General features: G+C 44.4%; 1 protein-coding gene across 1 annotated transcript in view; it reads left to right on the top strand.

The window, feature by feature from the left end:
* Positions 1-23,884, top strand: part of SLC6A2 (solute carrier family 6 member 2) — a 170,752-nt gene extending 146,868 nt beyond the window's left edge. Inside the window, exons 10-15 of the mRNA XM_073581679.1 lie at positions 180-308; positions 439-538; positions 917-1,017; positions 20,673-20,840; positions 22,684-22,755; positions 23,610-23,884. Of these exons, the coding sequence (XP_073437780.1) occupies positions 180-308; positions 439-538; positions 917-1,017; positions 20,673-20,840; positions 22,684-22,755; positions 23,610-23,636 (597 nt within the window). The 3' untranslated portion in view covers positions 23,637-23,884. The remainder of the gene's footprint in view (positions 1-179; positions 309-438; positions 539-916; positions 1,018-20,672; positions 20,841-22,683; positions 22,756-23,609) is intronic.
* The last annotated feature ends 245 nt before the right edge of the window (positions 23,885-24,129 follow it).

The following is a 24,129-nucleotide window of genomic DNA, read 5'->3' as shown; positions in this document are numbered from 1 at the left end:
CCTGATCAGGGAAGCTCACCATGTACTAATAGACAAACGGTAAGGGGTTGTCTAGCTTTCTTCTTGAAGGAAGGAAAGCAATTGACACTATTGTTGGAAAGTTGACAAAATGAACATATGCTAAGGAACACTTGACACTTTGATATGCTAAGTTAATCATCCTTTTCTTTGCGGTGCAGATGGGCGGTATGGAGGCAGTGATCACTGGCTTAGCAGATGATATTACGATTTTGAAGAGGCACCGGAAACTGTTTACTTTGCTAGTTGCTTTTATTACGTTCCTTTTTGCTTTGCTGTGCATAACTAATGTAAGTCATGAAACCTATTTTCTGTCATTAAAGTAATTAAAAACAATATTTTAATTAAGGTGATCCTTATATATCCTTATATACCCAATATACAGTAAGTGCAGTATACTTATTTTCTCTCTAATTACAGGGTGGAATCTATGTCGTCACCCTTCTGGATACATTTGCTGCAGGGACATCCATTTTGTTTGCAGTTTTAATAGAGGCCATTGGAGTGTCGTGGTTTTACGGTATAGTATATTTCCACATAATTTTTTTTCTTTTCTAACCAGTCTCCCCAAAACGCGTGTCTGGTTTGGCTTTTACCCTATGTCATATTGCAATATTGACTTCTAGGATTGCTTCATCCAGTAGGTGGCACTAGAGTTCTAGTCCTCTTCCTCTATGAAGAGGCAATTTGCATGCATGGCCTGTAAGTCTCCTCACATTGGCATGTCACTCTCCACAAAAAGAAATGTTACCGCGTAGATTCTTGCTGTCAAAACACTCAAAAGCACAACAGACCCTACAAGTGAGAACAGAGCCATAACCAAATGCGTTCATTCATTTTTTTGCTTTTTTTTCATAATGCAATGTAACCTTATGATATGACTGTCTCTTCTGTTTAGGTGTGGACCGTTTTAGTGATGACATTTACAGGATGCTTGGTTTTAAGCCTGGTCTTTACTGGAGGCTATGCTGGAAATTTGTCAGTCCTGCTTTTCTCCTGGTTAGTATAAATACAAACCAATAATCAGGAGAAATTCTAGATCCATTTTCTATTTATTTTGCCCTTTATTCTACAACATTCGTCAAAAAATATGAATGTTTAATATGTTGGATTGTCTATTTTTTTCATAATTTGACGCAAATCCTGAAATTTTGGATTTTTCACTTGAACACTGAGCTTCACCATATAGTCACACGTTCTGTTCTCTGGAGATCACATTTCAGCAGGCATCTCATCATCAAAGGCAGGAATGGCTCTCATATTCCTTTAAGAGCCATCTAGGAACACCCAAAAAAATCCCAAGAATGGCCATTTGTACAAATTTTGCAAAATACGGTAACTCCTAAGCATAAATAAGTCCGGATGTCACCATTGATAGTCGAGGATGATTGCAGCTCTTGTGTTTAGGTCACTGTTCTAGGCAGTGGAAAACAAGTCACAGACTATGGCCGGGGTCAGACCTGCGAGTGTGATGCGAGAAACTTGCGCAAGTTTCTCGCATCACACCCGGTACTGCGGCCGGCACTCGTGACCGGAGTGTGCGGCTGCGTAAAAATACATGCAGCCGCACACTCCGGTCCGAGTGCCGGGTATTGATGCGAGAGACTCGTGAGAGATTCTCGCATCACATTGGAAAGTCTGACCCAGGCCTAAAGCCACAGCACAATCCCGTAGAACCGAAAGCCAAGAAGTAATTTTCCATCTGAGATTTATGTCCATATGTCTGCAGTAAAGCAAAAATTAGAAACCACTGACTATTGACTATATGCCAGAAAACTGGCATTAAAAAATTTGCAAATTTTTTCGCAGGTGGTGTTCGCAGCAAATTTTGTAACTTTTTGACCTTTTGAGCACTTTTTCGAATCGTGGACAGGGTTTAGCAAAAGGGACATGGTCTACCGCTGTACGACAGATTTATTATAATGTATGGCAGAAAAATGGCAAACATTGTTGCCGAAATCTACCGCAGCTTGTGGCTGGCATATATTTCATTGGTGTACAGAATAGACAGCCCAAAGATTTGTCAAATTTGAGACTCGGGCCTCAAATTAATTTGCTGCACTTTACTACGCTTTAGTTCAAGGCTGTTGTACAAAACACCAGTTTTGATAAATTTCCCACCATATTTTTTTTAAAATTTTTCTGTGTTTATTAATGTATTACAAAATAGCATTGCCTACATATAATTTTCCTAAATTATTTTGTAGTGTATAGTTTCATGTTTTTTTTTTGTTCACTTAACGGGTTTTCTGCTTTTAGAGATTTAAGTAGAAAATCTTTAGTGACCAAGTCAAATTTTTCGAATCTGACATGTCACTTTATGTGGCAATAACTCTGAAATATTTCAACATATCCCGGTGTTTTGTTTTGTTGTTTTTCTCGATTTTTTTTTTTATTTGGGAGGGACATCTTATACTTTATTATAATTTTAAACTTGGGTCAATTATATTTTGCGTTAATTTATGAAAATATCAAAAATTGTGACAAAAATGTAAAGAAAAATAGCAATTTTCAAACTTTGAAGTTTTATAGCTTTAATCCAGATAGTCATACCCCACAAAAAAGTTAATAAATAGGATTTACCCTATGTCTATCGAACATTGGCACTAGTGATGAGCTCGCGTGCTAACCGAGTGTCTTCGACGTGCTCGAATACTATGTTTAAGTCCCCGCTTTTGCAGGTTTTACGGTGGTTCTACAGCCGCAACAAATGCAGGGATCTCCTCTTAGGTAATCCCTGCATGTGTCGAACAGACGCGAGACATGCAGCCTCGGGGACTTGAACATATTACTCGAGCACGCTGAAGATACCCTATTAGCACACGAGCATGCTCAGATCACATTTTATCCGAGCACCCTCACTCATCCCTAATCAACACCATTTGTCAAATGTTCTTTTATTTTGTTAGGATGTTAGAAGTTTTTAAAAATTTAACTTCAATTTTTCATTTTTTCAAGGAAATTTGCAAAACTGATATTTTTTTCCTGTTCAGTTTTACAGTGAGTTTTGGGGATCAATAAATTGGAAAAAAAAAAACAAATAGATGCAGAAACGGCACCCTTCAACATTTTTAAAACTGCTGTCACGTAGTTTGTTAACCCTTTTCAGGAATTAACGCAAAATGGAATAACCGGAAAGAAAAAGCAAATTTTCACCACTAAACCATTGCTAACATCTGAACAGGCCACTATAGCTGGCAGACTCTATGGCCATCACTTGGCTTTGAGTTTCCATTGCAACCATCAAGACCGCATATTTGCAATATCAGGGTGCTGATAGGGTTAAGGAGGGAGCCCTCACATTCTTTTAACCACCTAATGCTGATATCAATATTGACGGCAGCATCTAGGGGGTTAAACAGCCATGGTTGGTGCCAACACCATTTTCACCTGCTAAGGCCGGTTTCACATGTGCGTTAAAGGCCGCAGCGTCGGCCTGCGCACGGCCGCTGCTAAGCCCCGCCCCCTGCCACACCTCCGCCGGTAGCTCCGCCTCCGGGCGCATGACGCTACATGCGTCATGCGTCCCCTATCTTTATCACTGAGGACGCAGGCCATGCGCAGTATGTGTTTTGGCGGCGCCTGCGTCCTTTTGACGGTGCGCCGACCAGCACCAAACGCAACCTGTTGCAATTTGGTTGCGCTCGGCGCACCGTCAAAAGGACGCAGGCGCCGCCAAACGCATATTGCGCACGGCCTGCGTCCCCAGTGATAAAGATAGGGGACGCAGGACGCATGCAGCGTCATGCGCCGGTAGGCGAAGCTACCGGAGGAGGCGCGGCAGGGGACGGGGCTTAGCGGCGGCCGTGCGCAGGCCGACGCTGCGGCCATAAACGCTAATGTGAAACTACTGTACGGGATGTTATTCTCACGACAGGTTTACAACTATTGAGATTCCGGTGTAAAGAACTGGGAAAAACTGACATTTTTACTTTGCACTGAAAAAAAAATAACATAGTCTACAGAATACTTTTTTGATTTAAAGGGAATTTGTTGCCTTGTTTTTGCTATGTAATCTGACAGCAGCATGATGTAGGGGCTGAGACCCTGATTCTAAGGATGTATCACTTGGTTCACTGGGTGCAGAAGTTGTGATAGATTCCAGTTTGCTCTGCTGCAGATCTAGCAGAGTTTTGTGTAAAACCCCGCCCACAACACCGATTGGCAGCTTTTCTGTCAATATACAGAGAAAGCTGCCAATCAGTGGTGGGGGCATGGTTGGGCTAGGAGGCATAAGCCACCTTCCTAGTCCCTCTAGTGATAATCTCCTTCTGATAAAACACTAATTTTATAGAAACAGCAAACACTGCCCAGTAAGTGACACATCACTGTAATCAGGGTCTTTGCCCTTACATTGTATTGCTCACGGATTACAGACAAAAGCCTGCTGACAGATTCATTTTAAAAGTACCCATCTGCAGATTTTACAGAAAATGATAAAAGAAAAAAATCATATTACTGTTCCGTCCATAACCTCCACCAACGAGTGCCCCCTAATATTACCTCAAATGGTCACCTGCCGGATTAGATTTAGCCTTTTTGATATTTTAAAGATTTCGTATCACTTCTCGCAGGGTGACCTTAGACATCATTTTTTTTTTTTTTTTTAAAGTAATGCAGATATCTTGCTCCATAGCGATGCAAGGTTGAGTGGCCCAAAGCTATATATTCTACCGTGAGCTCAGTATTGTAGCTTTTAACCTAGTGATCTTCCGCAAGCAATAGTAATAGGTTGAAAATGGTGCATGTTTTATATGTAAAACTGCTTCTGTTAACCTTTTAGGTACATAGGAGTTTACACCGTGGGCCCAAATTAATGTGTTTGTTGCAGCATAGGGTTTTTTTTGTTGCTTTTTTTTTTTTTTTTACTTAACCTGATTGGTCAACTGATGGATAAAATTATATAATCTGATTCTAATCCTTACAGCTTTTGTTTTAAATTTTTCATATACGTCACACTACAAAAGTTTTAGGCAGGTGTGGGGAAAAAATAAAAGTATTAATAGTTTTTTATCGATTTTATCAAAATGCAAATGGAATTCATAAAATACATATAAGATTGCCCTTTTCCTTCATCAATTCTTCTCGGTAACCTTACACACAATTTTTGAAGGAGCTCTGCAAGGAGATTGTTCCAAACATTATGGAGAACTGACCGCAGATCTTCTGTGGTGTCGTCTGTGCAACTCCTTCTGTCTCTTCAGCTAATCCCAGAGAGACTGGATGATGTGGAATCAGGGCTCTGTGGGACCGTACCATCACTTCCAGGACTCCATGTTCTTTTTTATACTAGAGAGTCCTTGTAGGAGTTGTCTACTACTAAGAAAACCCCTTAACAAGCTGAAAAGTTACCCCCGTTAAAACAAAAATACTTGCATGTATACATGTCGAGATATAGCACCGTTCCTGCAGTGTCGGCACTCGCATCCCAAGGGCACTTGTGAGATTGTCATGTGAGTTCTGCACTCAATTAGCCCCAGCTTCACTATCCCCACATATGGCCATATTGAGCATCAACAGGAAGTCTGGAAATGGCAGCATTCTTGACTTCCTGTTGACGTTCAAAGGTGGGGACAGTGAAGCCGGCAGTGACTAGACACAGGGCTGACGTGAAGTAGCAACCTCCCATGAGCCCGAGGAACATGAGTGCCAACACCGCTGGAAGGGCATTAGAAGGCAAGTATAATTGTTTTTATTTTAACAGGGGCAAACATTCAGATTGAGAAGGGGCTGCCCTAGTAGTGGATAAACACTTTTAGGACATAAAGCTAATCTCAAAATCATTGTGTGTGGGATTGCATGAAGACACAGAAGAATTTGAGCAAACTTATATATATGGAATATCTGTGGTTAGTTAAGATATTTGGAACAACCTTACTGCCAAGTTCCTTCAAAAACTGTGTGCAAATATATCTAGAAGAATTGATGAAGGCAAAAGGAAAAATTGATTATTTCTCTTTTGTGCACTTAGCAACAAAATATACTATAAAAATCTCTATATATAAAAATGTATGTATGTGTGTATCGCCAACAAATCACGTAGCATCTTTCATTTCACCAGAGCTGTTTAAAAGAAGCTGAGCTGTGATTGGTTGCTATGAGCAACAGTTTTCCTTGCAACCAATCACTAAGCATCTTTCATTTCACCAGAGCTGTTTAAAAGAAGCTGAGCTGTGATTGGTTGCTATGAGCAACAGTTTTCCCACTCCAGAAAACATCCCAGCAGACACTGACATGGTGAGAGAAATCTAGCATCCCTGGGAACATAAGCTCCAAGCCATTGTCTGCCCCCCAGAAAGGAGCAGAGAGCACATGACAGAAATGAATCCCCCCTCCCGTGTCCATATACAGCGGCTGTGATGGGATGATGTGGGATATTAGGGGTAGTAGTCCGGTGGCTATGGCTGACAGGATGATGTGGGATATTATAGTGAATGTGGCTATGCGGAGTAGGTGGGGCTATACACTCAGCTATATATATATATATATATATATATATATATATATATATATATAATCATTATAATTTGTTATAACTAACCGTAGTTAGTTATGCCCGGGTAGCGCTGGGCTCTTCAGCTAGTATACTATAAATGATAGTATAATATAAATAATAGTATTTTCCCGTCTCCCATGACGGCACACAAGAGAGAGGGGATCCGCCCAGTCAGGACAGGAACCCTACTGAAGATAAAAGGGGCGGTACCTCTCCCTCGCTTCAGTTGGGTTTCCTGTCCTGACAGGGACCCATGTACTGAAGATCACGTAAATGCCCCTCTCTCGTGCCGGCATGGAAGAACAGGCAGGGTCCTGGGCGCCGTGCGTCGGGAGAGGGAAGCGCCGTCCGCGGGTCCCCCGGGGGCTCAGCGTCTGAGCGGGCGCAGAAGCAGCACGGCCTGGGGTCCTTTGGCTCTGCCGTGGCTGCCGCGCCACCCTCTCCCCCTCTGCCGCATCCTGGAGGAGAAAGCAGCGTCAGGAGCGACCGCTTCCGTGTCGCGCCCCTCTGACGTCACTCGCAGGGCACGCTGGGAAGGGGCGTGCCCGCGTGACGTCGGGAGGCGGCGCCAGGATCCAAGATGGCGGCGCCCATGGGGAAAAACGCCGGCCGGCAAGATAAGATCCTGGCGGCATGGCGGGGGGGAGGGGCTGTGGGGGTAACCGGAGGAGGTGGAGAGTGCAGTGGATCTCCCTTACATAAGGGGGATGACCACAGAAGACGCACTCATGCCCAAGGCTTCATGATGGAAGTGGGGCAAGATGAGCAGCAGCGTCAGCAGCGACAGCAGCAGCGGCAGCGACAGCAGCGTCAGCAGCAGCAAGAGCTCTCGCCAGATGCCAGGTCGGGCCGCCAGCATATCAGGAGCAGTCGCTCGAGTGGTGGGAGCGGCAGTCGTAAACGTGACCGGCATGACTCTGAGACGTCCAGAAGAAACGTCACGAGTGCATCTGAGGAGCCTCCGAGATCAGTACCCCTGATTGACTGCGGTGGTGAGTGATCTACGTGAAGGTCACCCTTTTGGTAACGGGGTTCCTTTTTTCTCTGATCACTAGGGGTCAAGGAAGGCCAGCAGCAAAACCAAAAATAGAGAATGCGCCCTATGCAAACACCCGCTAGCAGATCAGTGGCAGAAAGACCTCTGCGCTGACTGTATAAATAAAACTATACAGGAGGAAACCCCTGATTTGGTAACCAGCCTTAAGGCGTTAATACAGCATGAGGTGAAAGGTTCCCTAAAGGCAGCCCTTAAAAAGAAGGATAAAAGAGGTCATAGAAGGGATTCTGATTCAGAGGCCTCGCCAGGGCAGAAGGGGCGGGAAAGATCCTTGTCCCCCTCCACCTCCTCTTCCTCTACTCAGTCCTCAGAATCCTCCTCGGACAGCGATATAGGCGGCCGTCCATGTTTCCCAACAGAGGATGTGGAAAAGCTGGTCAAAGCTATTAGGGCTACAATAGGCCTTAAGGAGGAAAAGACTCCTAAATCTTTGGAGGATATGATGTTTGGAGGATTGGAGGAAAGGAAAAAACACACCTTCCCTGTAAATGATAAAATAAAGGCCCCAATTTACAGGGAATGGAAAAAACCTGAGAGGTCAGGGGGCTTGCCTTCTACATCAAAAAGAAGGTACCCTTTTGAACAAAAGGATTCAGAGACCTGGGGAAAAATCCCAAAAATTGATGGGGCCGTAGCCAAATCCTCAAAAAAGGTATCTCTACCATTAGAGGACTCGGGCATGTTGAAAGACCCGCTTGATAAAAAAGTAGATGGTTTCCTAAAACATATCTGGGAAGCTTCGGCAGGTGGATTAAAGCCAGCGATAGCTGGTACCTGTACCGCCCATGCCCTCATGGTCTGGCTACAACAAATAGAAGACCAGATCAGGAATAGAGTTCCTAGGGACGAAATTCTGTCTAATCTGACACTGGTACACGGAGCAGCAGCTTTCCTAGCGGATTCCTCTGCAGATTCCGCAAGATTGACAGCTAGAGCAGCAAGCCTGTCAAATGCAGCAAGACGAGCCCTGTGGCTTAAAGGGTGTCCCGGAGATTTACCATCAAAACATAGGTTATGTTCCATTCCATGCGATGGCCAATTCCTCTTCGGAAAAAAACTAGAAGAGATTTTGGAACATGCGGGGGGATAGGAAGAAAAGCTTTCCCCGATTTCCGGGAGAACCTAAAAAGCAGCCCTTTCGGAGGAGGAGATTTAACAGAGGTCGTCCCCCGGGAGATAGAAAAAGCTGGGACTTTAAAGAAAGAAGAGGATCTTGCTATATGTTTAAAGGGCCCTCCACTTCCTCCAAAAAATCTCCCCAATGACATCTGGCCGGAGGTAGGGGGAAGGCTTTCTCTCTTCCTTTTCTGCCTTATGCAAATATCTCCCCCAGTACATGGGTCCTAAACATAAACATAATAAAGGACGGTTTAAAAATAAAATTCATCCGTCCGCCCAGGCATACCTTCATAATGACACCCAGAAGGAAAGCCCAAGAGCAACAGCTGGCCCTGGAGACGGAAGTCTTGGGACTAGTGAAAAAACAAGTCCTACAGGAAGTCCCAGTGCAAGAAGAAGGAAGGGGGTTCTACTCCCCCCTCTTCTTAATACAAAAACCAGATGGCTCTTGGAGAACCATTGTCAACCTGAGCAGACTCAATCAGTGGGTAGACAATTGCTCCTTCAAAATGGAGTCAATCAACACGGCCACAAAGATCCTGTTCCAGCATTGCCTCATGGCAGTGATAGACTTAAAAGATGCCTACTATCACATCCCAATTCATCGGGAGTATCAAAAATATTTGAGAGTAGCGCTCTATGTCCAGGGGCAGGTGAAACACTACCAATACGCAGCCCTTCCATTTGGCCTATCTACAGCCCCCAGAGTATTCACCAAAGTGATGGCCGAAGTAATGTCTTTTCTTCGTTCCAGGGACATAGTGATCGTCCCATACCTAGACGACTTTCTTGTAATTGGGAGGTCGGAGTCCCACTGCGCACATCAAGTGAAGGAAGTGATAGCAATTCTAGTAGGACTAGGATGGATAGTAAACATCCCCAAGTCAAGGATAACCCCAGTAAAAGAGCAATCCTTCCTAGGGTTGATATTGGACTCCGAGCAACAACGCTGCCTCCTACCAGAGAGCAAAGTGACCAAGATAAAAGGCCTAGCTCGCACAGCAATACAAAGACCAAATATGACACTAAGGAATGCAATGTCCCTTTTAGGCTCGTTGATATCATGCATACCCGCAGTAGCATGGGTGCAGTTCCACTTAAGGCAACTACAGTGGGAAGTTCTGTCAGCACAGAAACAATTAAAAGGACATTTAGAAGGCAAACTATGTCTCTCAGTGGCTGTAAGAGATTCCCTGCTCTGGTGGACTGTAGAAAAGAATCTAACAGCTGGTGTCCCGTGGCAAAAACCAGTCGAGGACATCATTACAACAGACGCGAGTGCCACAGGATGGGGAGCACACCTGAGATCCCACTCAATACAGGGGACCTGGTCCTCGCTAGAAAAGGATCACGGTTCAAATGTAAAAGAACTATGGGCAGTGGAAAAAGCCGTGAAACATTTCCTTCCTTTACTTCGGGGTCGCCAGACCCAAGTCATGACGGACAATCAGGCAGTAGTAGCCTACATCAATCACCAGGGGGGAACGAGATCTCGGGGCCTCATGCAAATATCGGATCTACTCTTCCAGCTAGCAGAACAACATCTGTTATCCATCACAGCACTGCACATAATTGGGGTAGAAAATATACAGGCAGACTTCTTGAGTCGCAGGCACCTAAGACAAGGGGAATGGTCCCTAAACCCCCAAGTCTTCCAACAAATAGTTCAGACCTGGGGCAAACCAGAAATAGACCTGTTCGCTACCGCACACAACCGGAAGGTCAGGAAGTTCTGCTCACTAAAACCAAGGGAAAACTCCTTCGCAGTAGATGGCCTACAAATACCCTGGAAGTTCATCCTGGCCTATGCATTTCCCCCGATAACAATGATCCCAGTAGTGGTCAGGAAAATCAGGGAGGATCGAGCGAGAATAATTCTTATAGCTCCGTTTTGGCCGAGGAGGCCTTGGTTCTCCCTTCTGAGACTCATGTCGGTGACAGATCCATGGATATTACCGGAGATTCCAGACCTGCTTTCCCAGGGACCAGTGGTCCACTCTCAGGTGAAAGGCTTCCATCTAGCAGAATGGAATTTGAGAGGGTGCTACTGAGTCGCCAGGGATTCTCTCCAGGGTTAGTCTCCACCCTGTTGAAAAGTAGGAAACCTATAACATCCCAAATCTACGGTAGAACGTGGAAAAAGTTCCTAGACTTCCTGGGGGAACCCTTGGGGGATGTAGCGCCAGTGGGACCTATGCTAGAATTCTTACAGTTGGGGCTGCAACTGGGGTTAGCCACTAACACACTCAAAGTCCAAGTCTCTGCTTTGGGGGCCCTATATAACTGCAACTTAGCAGCCAGTAGGTGGGTGTCCCAATTCATAAAGTCCTGTGGCAGGTCAAGGCCGGTCATTATCCCAAAGATACCACCCTGTGACCTCAACCTAGCCTTAGAGGCCTTAACTAAAGATCCCTTTGAACCACTACTAGAGCTGTCACCAAAGCTACTTACACTTAAAACTGTCTTACTGGTAGCCTTAACATCAGCCCGAAGAGTGAGCGACCTACAAGCTCTAGCTATATGTCCTCCATATACACAGATCTTGGATGACCGAGTGGTTCTAAGACCAGACCCGGCCTATCTCCCCAAGGTAGTCCAAAAGTTTCATAGGACTCAGGAGATCTCCTTGCCATCTTTCTGTAACAATCCTAGAAACCCTGGGGAGCAAAAGTTCCATACATTAGATGTAAGAAGAGCCATAGTACAATATATGTCAGTAACTAGTCAGTGGAGGAAAGATCAGTCCCTTTTTGTAGCCTTTCAGGGTAGTAGAAAAGGGCACGGGGTAGCTAAGAGTACCTTTGCCAGATGGATCAGGGAGGCCATTATGTTATCCTACTCCGCAAGTGGCGCTCCGGTTCCAGAAGGCATCAAGGCTCACTCCACCAGAGCCGTGGCTACCTCCTGGGCACAGAAGGCTGAGGTATCGATTGAGCAGATTTGTAAAGCCGCTACTTTGTCCTCACCTTCAACATTTTTATGCACTACCGACTTGATCTATCTTCCTCTACTGACCTAACCTTTGGTAGAAGGGTGCTTCAAGCGGTGGTCCCTCCCTAAGGTGTCTTATTCTACAAAAGTCTCTCATGTGTGCTCTCATGGGAGACGGGAAAACACCAAGGTTACTTACTGGTAGCTGGTTTTTCCAGAGCCCATGACGGTACCTGTATATTCCCCCCCTTATCACTCCTTTGGTGTGCACTATAGTGTGGGTGCTTTTTTTTTTTAGTTAGATATAATGTGGTGATAATTTTACCATTTGTACTAACCCGGGGGGCCTCTCATGCTCTGTAAACCAACTGAAGCGAGGGAGAAGTACCGCCCCTTTTATCTTCAGTAGGATTCCTGTCCTGACTGGGCAGATCCCCTCTCTCATGTGTGCCGTCATGGACTCCGGGAAAACCGGCTACCGGTAAGTAACCTTGGTGTTTTCTACGTCTACCTAAAATTTTAGCACACGACTAATAAAATATATGTATGTGTATGTATGTATATATATATATATATATATATATATATATACTAGTAGTAGTACACTAAAAAAAAAGAGCATGAACCGCACCTTCAAAAATCATACGTTGCTCTAATGCTGCTAGCCAGTGCTAGGCAAAAATTTATAAATAACTGAACACGAGGTTCTTAGTTTAACATTGTGATCAGACTCTATGAAGCCCACTGCCACTTCACGGCAAACTTCATAGTAGGTCCTTATTGCCCTAATGTAGCTGAGCTGTGCACCGACCACCGCCACAGCGGCAATGCACCAGCAGGGCAGACGGCCCTGTGTCGCCAGACCGTGCCACCCCACAAGCACAAAACCACAGCAACAATGGCCGCCACACAGCACCAACACCAAAAGAAAGGAGTCCCTGTCGTCCCAACGGAGCGGAGCCGTGCGCCGATGATCTAATGCCGCTAGGCAAGAATATATATAACTGAACATGAGGTTTTTAGTTTAACATTCTGATCAGACTGTATGAAGCCCACTGCTATGTCACGACAAAACCTCCGTTAGGGTGGTAGGATCCACTATGAGGTTTGCCATGACGTGACAGTAGGCTACATACAGTCTGGTCAGAATGTTAAAATAAGAACCTCATGTTCAGTTATATATATTTTCGCCTAGCGGCATTAGATCACTATATGATTTTAGAGGTGCTGTCCTCTCTCTTTTCAGCATATATCATAGTGCAGCACAGCGGAGTTGGTGCAGTGTGACAGATAGTCAGGAACCACAGAAACGTTTAATGTCCAAACAACTCACAGAATGAACACTCCGGGGCATCTCAACAGTCCATATATGAGACCGGTTGCCTATGTCGACTGCACCACCGTATCACGCTGCAGGGTGCCATGCGTTTGCTGCTCTTGGCTCTTTGCTACCTCACACATGCTGGGCACTACAGAGCCACCTGCTCTACCACTTGCAAACAAACACATATTTTTATATTTATTTACATGTGTACAAATATCCCATTTATCCCTATACAGTAAAGAGTAGGAATCACTTAAAGGGACAGTAAATGTTGGTGCTGTGTAGAGATGGGCTAATAATTTTTAAAAAAGATCACCAAACATAATTTCATCATGAATATGGCGTATTCGGATATGTGATCTGAAACAAGAGCAAATTTTTATAAAATCTGTAACATTCGGTAAAAAGTGCAGTAAAATATTTGCGTTGCCACTAAAGTATTTTGAGCACTTTAATGGTGGTGTATGATGAGCGTGGGGCACATGTTTGACAGTAGTGGGTGGGGAGAACTCTGTGGAGCGGCGTGCTAGTTTTAGGGCCATTTTGTCAATATAACAGCCCAGAGAGGCTGTACCTGACGCTGGGCCTGGGTGCTGATAGAAACAACCGCCTAGCTAACTAGCTAAAATGTTAGTCACATAGTTTAGATAGCTAGTGTCATGTGTGGCTGTGAAATCAACCTCCCAACAGATTTTTTATGCCATTATAGAAGTCCACAGACCAAGAAAGCAGGGTACATTTCATAAAAGTATGTTGTGTACTGCTTCTATAGTGCTCCATGCATGAGTAGACCTTTGTAAATCTTATTTTTTTTCAGTTGCTAAATGTGAAACCGCATGCCCGACATGAGTGTCTTCTTGCTGCACTATCTGCAACATGATCCTCATACAGTTCTGATTTGAAATGGTGCTGACTACTGGGTTGCCACTCTTAGATCCACGTTAAGACAAAATTTTGTCAGATGTTTCCCACACTGGAATGGGCCCCTCAAATGCTGGAGTATCAAAACATGCTTTTACAAAACCTTAAGGCTGTGTGCACACACAGCATTTTTTTAGCGTTTTTTTTTAGCGGATTTGCCAATAAATCCGCTAAAAAAACGCTAAAAATAAGCTTCCCATTAATTTCTATGCATTTTGCACTTTTTGTGCATATTGATGTGTTTTTTTACCACGAAAAACCGCTTTGCGGTAAAAAACGCTGCATGCTCATTAATTTCACGCATTTTTCCGCATTTCTGGCCATTTCTATGGGTCTGGAACCAAAAAAAAGCAGAAAAAAAGCGCAGAAAAAACCGCGCGGTTTCTGCGAAGGTAGTCCGGTTTTTAAGCATAAATTTTCTGCTACGTGTACACATAGCCTAAGGGTGGTTTTCACCAAGATCGTAGTAAGGCACACAGTGTGCATCGCAGCTCTAGACTTACAACCTTCGGCAAGTCAATTTATCAACATCAAACCACTAACAGAAGCAGCAGTAACGTAAGTGGCTGAAGAAATTTCTGTGAGTCCTTTTGACACATTTTTTAGACCAGCTCGTGCACCAGAACAACAGAGTCCAAGTCTTACACGTGGTGAATGACTGGAGAGGATGGTGCAGGAGTATCTAGAACTAAATATCAATACCATCAGGGAGGGTTTGGACCCTTTTCACATTTTAGTCTTCAAAAACGGATGAGTGGCCTGAGCCCCCCTCTCTTGACGTGGAGGTTTTATCATGTCCGTCAGCCAGCATTTTCTCAGAACATGTCTTCAACCCCCAGGCTCGTTTCACCCATTCTTCTCCCAGGGGTGTGAAGCAGAATAGGCAGAACACGCGTTGGGGTGGGAGAGCAGTGGTAACCTAGCACTTGCCTCCTATCTGGTAAAAAAAAAATATTCACTACTCGCTCTATGATATTACAAATCTGTGCATGTTATGTATCTGGAAGCTGGGTTCAATCATTCTATCTTAATCTTCTTATACTAATGAATGCAGTTTCAATGTAGTAAACGAATGCACTGAGGCACCTTATTGTTGTTTATTTTCAAGTTTACCCCTACCCACACATACATGCAGTTGTAATTATTCATGATCCTGTGGATTTTTACACTCCTAATTCTTGCAGTAAAAGGCATATAGCCAAACCAGTTTATAGCTTTGCAATCCCTGTTTTTAAAGTAATTTTACCTTCTGCTAGCAGTCAGAATTGTCTCCACGGGACCAATGAGAGCTCGATATGCATACTTTACCTTGATTATTTAATCATAAAATGACTTTGTCTAACTTATATCTTCTGCTGCATCTCCATGTTGACAGGCATCTTTTTTTAACTTTTTCCGTATATATTGATTATTGTGTGTTGCGTATTTATTAATAAAATTTTGTCTATTTTACTTGTTGACATATACACTCCTTTTTCCCGGATGTATCTGGGTTTTTCTTTTTTTAAGATACAGTATATTATGACAGTAATGTTGCAGTATTGACTAGAAAGAGCTTTTAGAGTCTTAGAACCCCTTATAACAAGAGTTGGCAAATAATTTTCCAAAGGGGAGACCAGAGAGGCTGTAAGTGTTGTGAAGAGAACCAACAGACTGAACTTAATTCTTCTTCTTATTTTATTAATTTACATCACTAAAAAAAAACGCTAAAAAAACGCTGTGTGTGCACACAGCCTTAATATTGAACATAATTAAAGGGGTTGTCCACTACTAGGACAACCCCTTCTCAATCTTAATGTTTGCCTCTGTTAAAATGATAACACTTATACTCGCCTCCGGCGCTGTTCCAACGGTGTCAGCACTCGCATTTCCGGGGCTCACGTGAGGTTGTTGCGTCACATGAGCCCTGCGCCAAATTGGTGCTGACATCATTGTCCACTCCTTCGTACAAATCAAACATCAAGCGGAAGTCTGAGATATGCCACAGCCCTGACTTCCTGTTGAGGTTCAATACAGCCAAAGGTGTGGTACCCCACTCTCCACTAAGGAGGGAGCACCTCACAGGACTGTAACATCTGCACCCAACACACACCCTATAGCAGCAGGGCATCTGGATGTATGCTACGGAAGGAGGATTTCATCCCTGCCTGGGTAATAAGGGGTGTTGGGAGGTGGATGGAGCTAGTAGGAGAAGAGTGGGAGAAGAGAGTGGAGTGAAGGGGAGAACGCCAGGAGGGGAGGAAGTGGATAGACGTGTGTGAAGCAGCTGCACATCAGGAGGAGCTGCAGGGAAGGAAACAGACAGAAGGAAGCACCCTGAAGAGGGAAGGGATCCTAGAGGCATGGCACAGTTATCATACTGCCCATGGGGCTCGTTCCATGCCTGCTAATGTCGGGTGGAGGGATCAGGTCGCAGTGGGGGTACCGGCACCCCTAGGCTAGTGGAGTGATCATCAGGCTCAGCTAGCAAGCCGAAGGCAGAGGCACCTGTAGGTGTCTCAGCACAAGCCACAGTTACATCACTGAAAAGGCAGCCATATAGGAGCAAGGGAATGCAGAGAGGACGTTACCCAACAAGGTCCGAGGCTGCTGGCTCGGGACACTGACTGTGAGGTGTTGGGCAGGAATAGGCGAGAAACCAGCACAGTGAGATGGCCCGAAAAGACACACTGAAGGGAATCCTGGGAATGTGGATCCTGATCTATCTGGGAGTTTTCTGAACCCCTCACCTGGAGGACACAGCGCCAAGCGGGCACTTGGGCCCATAAGAACTGTGAGTAAACTTTTGGAACTGCACCCAGCTGTGCCCTTTAATTCTTCCTGCATCACCTACCCAACTCTGCTACATCTACCACCACCAAACACAACATCTTTGCTATCACCACTGCCCTGGGACAAAGCTCTGCCTGTGGAGAGCTATACCAACTATGCTGCATCACCACCAGTCCCAGAGGATCTGCTCTGCTGCGCTGGTCACCTCTGACCAGAAATCACAGGTGGCATCACAAACATTTTATTATAAACTTTATCATCCCTTGTAAATATTCCCCTTTTATTGGATGCCCAGGGCCACGGACCGGGTCACCGCTGCCGTGACACTGCCCCCTTTAAGAAGTGGCCTTTTACGGAGTATTCTCACGGCCCTGGCGCGTGCTCCATAAACAGTGAAGCCAATGCTGATTAGCCGTAGGACTCATGTGATGTAGTAACCTCACGTGATTGCTGACACCGCTGGGATAGCGCTGGCGCCAGAAGTGAGTATGTGTTTTTATTTTAAAGGAGGCAAAATTTAAGATTGGGAAGGGGTTGTCCTAGTAGTGGGCAACCACTTTAACTATTTTAAGCAGTGCTACTGCTAATGCATATTACGATAGGGCTTATTGTAACTTTTTCTTACCTTATTGAAAAAAAATATCATTTTCTGCTTTTTAAAAAGTTTATCAAAAACAGTATATCATATTGCTACTATTATTTAGCCTGTTATTTAGCTCCCCCACACACACCGTATAGTGGACTGCACAGCCCCCTATACACAGTATGACGGACCCCCCCAGCCATCACGCACACACAGTATAATAAACTCCATCTCCCCCAAACACAGTCCGTCACGCATGCAATAAAATGGACCCTACAGCTCCCACAAAATATTATGTCCTCACAGTTGCTCACACAGTATTATGACCCTCACAATATGACGTTACCCTGACAATTATCCCCTATGCCCCCTACAGTTTCATGGCTCACACACAATGTAATGGCTCCCACAATCCACACCACATCCATCCCACAATATAATGGTCCTCATAGTCCCCCACACAGTATGATGTCCCAACTCAGTCCTTCCATAAAGTATGATAGACTCCACACTTTCCCCAAACAAATACTGACTGAGAACTAAAAAAAAAAAAGATACTACTCCTCTATATCTGTTACTCCACTGCTTTGCTGTGCGTACTGTGTACTGAAGCTCCATCCAGCTGGCACGATTTAGTGACGTCATCATGCCTGTGAAATGGGGGCCAGGGCGGTAGTAGTGACTAGTAGTGGCAATTCTGGCACAACCTGGCTCCCCACCACATTAACACAATGCAGTCCACTCACTTTCAAGTTGGGGTCCTCTAAACACGGCCGGGGCTCCTTTTCTTTCAGCACTACACAATGATAGTCAGAGTCCAGGTTCATTTTCAGCAAAACAGCTTTACTCAACTCATCCAGTTTAGTCACAGAAACAGCACAAGATTCCTTGCAGAATATTACCATTCCGTTCCCTGTACTGTCCCTTATTCCTCCAGGAATGTCCCATTTTCATACCATATCCGCCAGTACCACAGCTTCTTGACTGGTCAGACTAACCCGCTTCAGGAGTTCCCTGCCCGCTTCCCTCTCCGAAGGCGAAGTTAAAGGATGGCGATCCCAATCCTTTCCAGGCCGTAGGTCTCGGATGTTAAGAGTTGTTCCCTCTAAGTTACCTGCTACCATTCTTATACTGCCCTGATATTCCTCCACAACCATGTTACTGTCAGCCTCCAGGCCCTGGACTGCTGGGCTCCTAGACTTAAACGTTCCCCGGCATGACTGTCCTGTCTTGGTTCCCGGTTCTCACGCTGACTAACTTCAGGAAGCTCCCTAACTACTCCTAGCTATCCTAATCCTATTTGTCCAACTAATTCCCTATTCTATTCTACTGTGCTCTTCCTACTGATCCAAGTCTCACACTGTCCCTATATCTTCACATTACAACAACATTACAAGACATATAGGATGTACCCGTTTTACAAGGAATGTGGGCAAGTAGTGCGGGGCATAAACTGGCCTCCGTGCACCCCTTACACCGGCTGAGCTTACAGACTCAAACACACAAGGAGCTGTTGGCTCACTCATGTATTATTGTATTTGCCAGTGTCTGTGTCCTGAGGGTACTGTTAAAATTGAGACACAGGGGGTGACCGTATGGTGCAGGACATCAACGTATCTAGCCTTTTGGATGTTTCGGTTTGGAAGCTGCACAGGTGCAACCAAAGGGCCATGAGTGGCCTGCAGGATGAACTTTGACCAGTTCTGCCTTATAAAAAAAAAGTTTTAACTTTTAGCTTTTCTGCAGTTGTATCTCCTCAGAACTACTGTTCTGTACTAGGTCACAGCTAAGACAGTACTGGTCATCAGAACATGAAAACCCTGCAGCATTGGCATGAGCCTCCTGGCAGGTATAGTAGCAAAGGAAATGCCAATTCACATTAGTTAGCAGTTGTATTTTTTATGCAGCCCACTAAGTAAATCATACTATTTGTGTGTGAGGGGCAAAACAATGCTGGGACTACTGGTGGTAAGGTCTGTTTTGCACATCCTGATATTTCCAGTACTGAAAAAAATGGTACCAGAGATATCAGTGGCCGTGTCTCTGTGTGTGTCGTACTTGTGGAACACGTATGGTAACCGTATGCTACATCTGTACCATACAGACCGGCACCTGAGAAGCAGTGGTACAGTTAGCACTGTTCCCTGATGCCGGGTGGTGAAGTTGGCTCTCATCATTCTCCCCTGCTCTGTCGACGATCAGCGCAAGCAGGGGAGAATGATGAGTTATATTCAAGTGATAAGAGAAAGCAGGTGGCAACTGATGGCACTATTACTCCCATCAGCCTACACCTGCTGCCACTAATAACAGTGAGAGCGGGTGGTGGCTGATGGGAGTATTCATCAGCCAGCATCTGCGCTATAAATAAATTTATTAAAAAAAGTTATTGGTTCCCCTGCATTTTCTATAACCAGCCAGGCAAAACTCACAGCTGGGGAATGCAACCCTCAGCTGTTGGCTTCAGCAATGCTGGTTATCAAGAATAGAGGGGTCCCCACTCTGATTTTTTACATTATTTAAATAAAGAATGTAAAAAACGGTGTGAGGTCCCCCATTTTTGACAACCAGCCTTGCTAAAGCTGGGGGCTGGTATTCTCAGGCTAGTAAGAGGCCATGTATATTGACCCTCCCCCACAGCCTAAAAATAGCAGCCCGCAGTCACTCAGAAAATGAACATCTATTAGATACACCACTTCTGACACTTTGCCCTGCTCTTTCCACTTGCCCTGTAGTGGTGGCAAGTGGGGTTCATATTTGTGGGGTTGATGTCTCCTTTGTTATGTCTGGTGACATCAAGCCCACGGCTAAGAAGTGAAGAGGTGTCAATAAGATGCTTATCCATTACTGATCCTATAGTTACATGGTAAATAAAGACACAGCAAGTATAAAGTCCTTTATTTGAAATAAAACACTTTTTTCTATTGTTATTTAAAAATAACATATACTCGTCTAATGCCCATTCCTTTGAATCCCGAGTCTCCTGTAATAAAACAAAAATAAAAAAAAAAATCCCTCACTTGTCCGTCGTTGTGTCCCACGCTGTAATACTTGTCTGAGGAATAAATAGTTTTCAACCTGGACAGTGCCAAGATGCGACACTCCAGGCTGAGAACCACTGGGGAATGATCTGCTGCGAGGGCAGCATCAGTGACCAGTTCTGACATCATTGAGGTTAGCGCTGGTCAGTGAGGCTGCGTTTCCAGCCTTGCTGAACTTTGGTGACCTCAACACAGTGAGAAAAAGTCAGTTCACCCCTAAACTGCGGTGAACTCAGTGATTTTTTTCTCACTGATGTCTGAAAGAAGCCTAAGAGGAGGAGGGTGTTACCCCCAGAGCTGAAACATGCTATCGTAATAAAGATTAAGTGCGACATTGAGTTTGCTGATGTTTTATTTTCCCAATAACGAATAGTCCCATTAACATATGTCTCTTATTGTATCTCTCCTGAAAGTTTGTCGTGATTACTAGTATTGTGACCTACAAACCGCTGGACTACGATGATTACCACTTTCCTCCATGGGCTAATCGGACTGGATGGGCTATTGCTTTATCATCAATGTTATTAGTGCCTATCTATTTTATCTACAAATTTTTGACAGTGAGCGGGTCTTTTAAAAAGGTAAACTATTAAACACCATGTGTAGAAGATACGTTACCTAAAAAGGTGTTTGTTTTTTTTTAAATGTTATTTATTTAGAATTTAGTTTAAACTTCATTTGTATGACTTTGTAATCCACTTATGGCCTAAGCAAAGTGATAATAAACATCAATTACAGAATGCCTTAGAAAAATGGTGGTCAATATAGTTCACTAAGGAATAGGAGAATCGATTGTGATCCTGGGTCAGAGGGTCATATAATCACCCAGGGTTCAGACCAGGAGCACAGTCAGGCTTCAAAACAGCAGAGGTAAAAACTTTGTGCCAGAAAAACAAGAGGCAAAGGCTAGGTTCATATTAACATTTGAGTCCGCAGCGTGGAGCTGCGGACTTCTTTCCTTAAGCTCCGCCTACTTCCGCATGCATCCTGTGTACCTATCTTTAACTTTGGGTACGATTGGGTATGCAGGGACATGCATTGTATGCGGATGCATCCGCATGCGTTGTTTTGACGTGTCTGCCGAACACAGCATGTTGCATTTCTGTGCGTTCGTCGGGCACATCAAAACGACGCAAGTGGACACATCCGCATACAACGCATGTCCCTGCGTAACCAATGTTAAAGATAGGTACGCAGGACGCATGCGGAAGTAGGCGGAGCTTAAGGGAAGAAGTACACAGCCCTACGCAGAGCATGCAAACGCAAGTGTGAACCCGGCCTAAGTCCTGTGCCTGCATTAAACTGAAGAGGACTACATGGGTGACTCAACCAATGAATATCATTGGAAAGTTTTCAGTACGTTTGATTGGATTAGAGTGCTGATTGTCCTCCTTAATGTCCTTTAAAGTTTGATGTCACCACAGGAAAGACCTCTCATGACAAATGTGGTCCTGAGACCCCCACTAATCTCTTAAATAATGAGGCAGAAAGACCCCTCTTACACATGAGTGCGCACACCAAGAGAGTCACAAGAAAGCTGAAGTGAAATGTTATATATAATCACAACATCTTTGCAACTTTTGGCATTTTCACAACAGTTTTAAGCAGCTTTGCCAAAATGAGTAGAGCTGGGGAGGAGCCAGGAGATCATGATGTGAGTATGGCTACACCTGCCTGTCAAATTCAACAAATTTGTTACTCCAGTCCCTGAATGGTGTAACTTCTCTGGAATGGTGCACGGAGGCACACAACACTGAGAAGATGCACCAAATTCATTAAGTTGTGTGCACCTCTTAATCAGTGACCCTGTGGACTTTTTGAGCCCATACACCACTATATATGCACCCATTCAGGTGCTGAATGCTTCTGCCCAATGGTTCTCTCCCTCTGTCTCTCTGTGGCTGTGTCTCCTTCTCTCTCTGTCTCTCCGAGTCTCTGTCTCTTTTTCTCAGTGTCTCTCTGTCTATGTCTCTGTGGCTGTGTAGCTCCCTATCTCTCTGTTTCTCCGTGTCTCTGTCTCTCTGTCTCTCTCTGTGTCTTTCTCTCTCTCTCTCTGTGTCCGTCTCTCTGGCGCTTTCTCTCTGTGTTTGGCTCTTGCTCTCTTGTGTGCTCTCTCTCGCGCTCTCTCTCGCGCTCTCTCTCTCACGCTCTCTCTCGCGCGCTCTCTCTCTCGCACTCTCTCTCGCACTGTCTCTCTCATGCCCTCTCTCTCATTTGGTAGCAATTCAAGTATTACTCAAGTACTATTAAAACTGATGGCTTGTTAGAGTAATGCAGGACAACAAAGGCCTTTAGAGCTGGTCTTCACTTTGTCCAAGAGATGATGATCATGAATGAAGAACCCATCTTTATCGGAATTGCATGTGAATATGTACCCATACCGGTTGCCGATAAGTGTCATCATATGTTCTTCAATATTTTTAGAGACTTGCATACTGCATCACCCCAGAAAATGAATATCATCTTGTTGCTCAAGGAGACATCAGGCAGTTTAAGGTGGGTTTTTCTCCTTTCCACATCTCAGTTTCTTAGATAGAACAATTAATTGTCTTTTCTGGTTTTGGACAACCCTTGTCCCACAGCTGCAGTTTGTTCTAAAAATTAAGCTGTGCTTTACTTACCCTCCCCGGTCCAGTTTTTCCAAGCCATCACAGAATTTTGGCCATAAGAAGTAGCAGACTGATCCATGCCTCCTTACTCCACCCATCGGCATAAGTCACATCTCACTACAGTTGGTAGACTTTTAGATAATTAAATGTTATTGTAAAATGACAGAAGTTATGATGACTGAGGATAAGGGTGCTGTCTCCCACTGATCTCTATAAAATTGAGCTTAAAGAGGTTGTCCGCTACTTTTTCATTGATGACCTATCTTTAGGATAGGTCATCAATGTCTGATCGGTCATGGTCTGACACCCGGCACTCTCGCCAATCAGCTGTTATCGGTGTCGGCTTGTGACGGCCTTCAGCCGGAAGTACTCACTTGCGTAGCTGGCCGTCTTCTTGTAGTGGTCATGGCCTGCCGGGTATTACACATCCACCTCCTATTCAAATCAGGAGGTGAATGTGTAGTACCTCTGCTGGGGGCCAATATCAGAAGACTGCCAGCTCAGCAAGTGAGCATTTCCGCTCTGTGGTTGCCGCCACCTATAACAGATGATGCTAGGTGTCGGACCCCGGCCCATCAGACATTGAGGACCTATTCTAAGGGTAGGTCATCAATGAAAAAGTAGTGCACAACCTCTTTAAGTTGTCCCCTTAAAATTCTTGCTTGCCATGAAATTTAGAAATTAGTAAAAAAAAAAATATGTACTAATCCATAGTAATTGATATTATGTGCTTTCTTACAGCTCAAACATTGGCTGACTATAGGATAGAAAAGAGATGATGGACAATGAGGCCACTCTGGGACAGCCTCCGTTTTTTGGCTATCCAAATTTCCATCCAGACGGCCCAAGAGAAGCTGACTCCTTCCCATACGTCTTTAATGCCAACATTAATTCCTTTTTTTATTGCAAAATGTTTATTCCAAATTTCCGACAATTAGATGTCGCTAGTACGGTAACGCATTTGCTGGGATGGATGAAAAAGTGGTTAAATAAAAATACATGATGGTGTTTCATTACCTTCACATAAAAAGAAAAAAAAAAACTACCTCTACGTATGGTCTGAATGCAAACGGTTGACGCAAGATAAACTAAACATTCCAAGTTCCATAAGACAACGAAACGATATTTTATGCTTTTGGCTAGTAGCACCTAAAAAAAGGAATACACTTGACTCGATAGATGAAAGTTGGCCATATGCACCAATTTTGGGTCAACTGGCCGAAAATCTGATGAGTTTGGGGGGCCTCCCTACTCTCCCTGA

This window comes from Dendrobates tinctorius, unplaced genomic scaffold (assembly GCF_039654945.1).
Source record: "Dendrobates tinctorius isolate UK_male_01 unplaced genomic scaffold, ASM3965494v1 ptg000009l, whole genome shotgun sequence".
NCBI lineage: Eukaryota > Metazoa > Chordata > Amphibia > Anura > Dendrobatidae > Dendrobates > Dendrobates tinctorius.
Note: the sequence above shows the minus strand (reverse complement) of the source record. Positions and strands in the feature narration are given on the sequence as shown.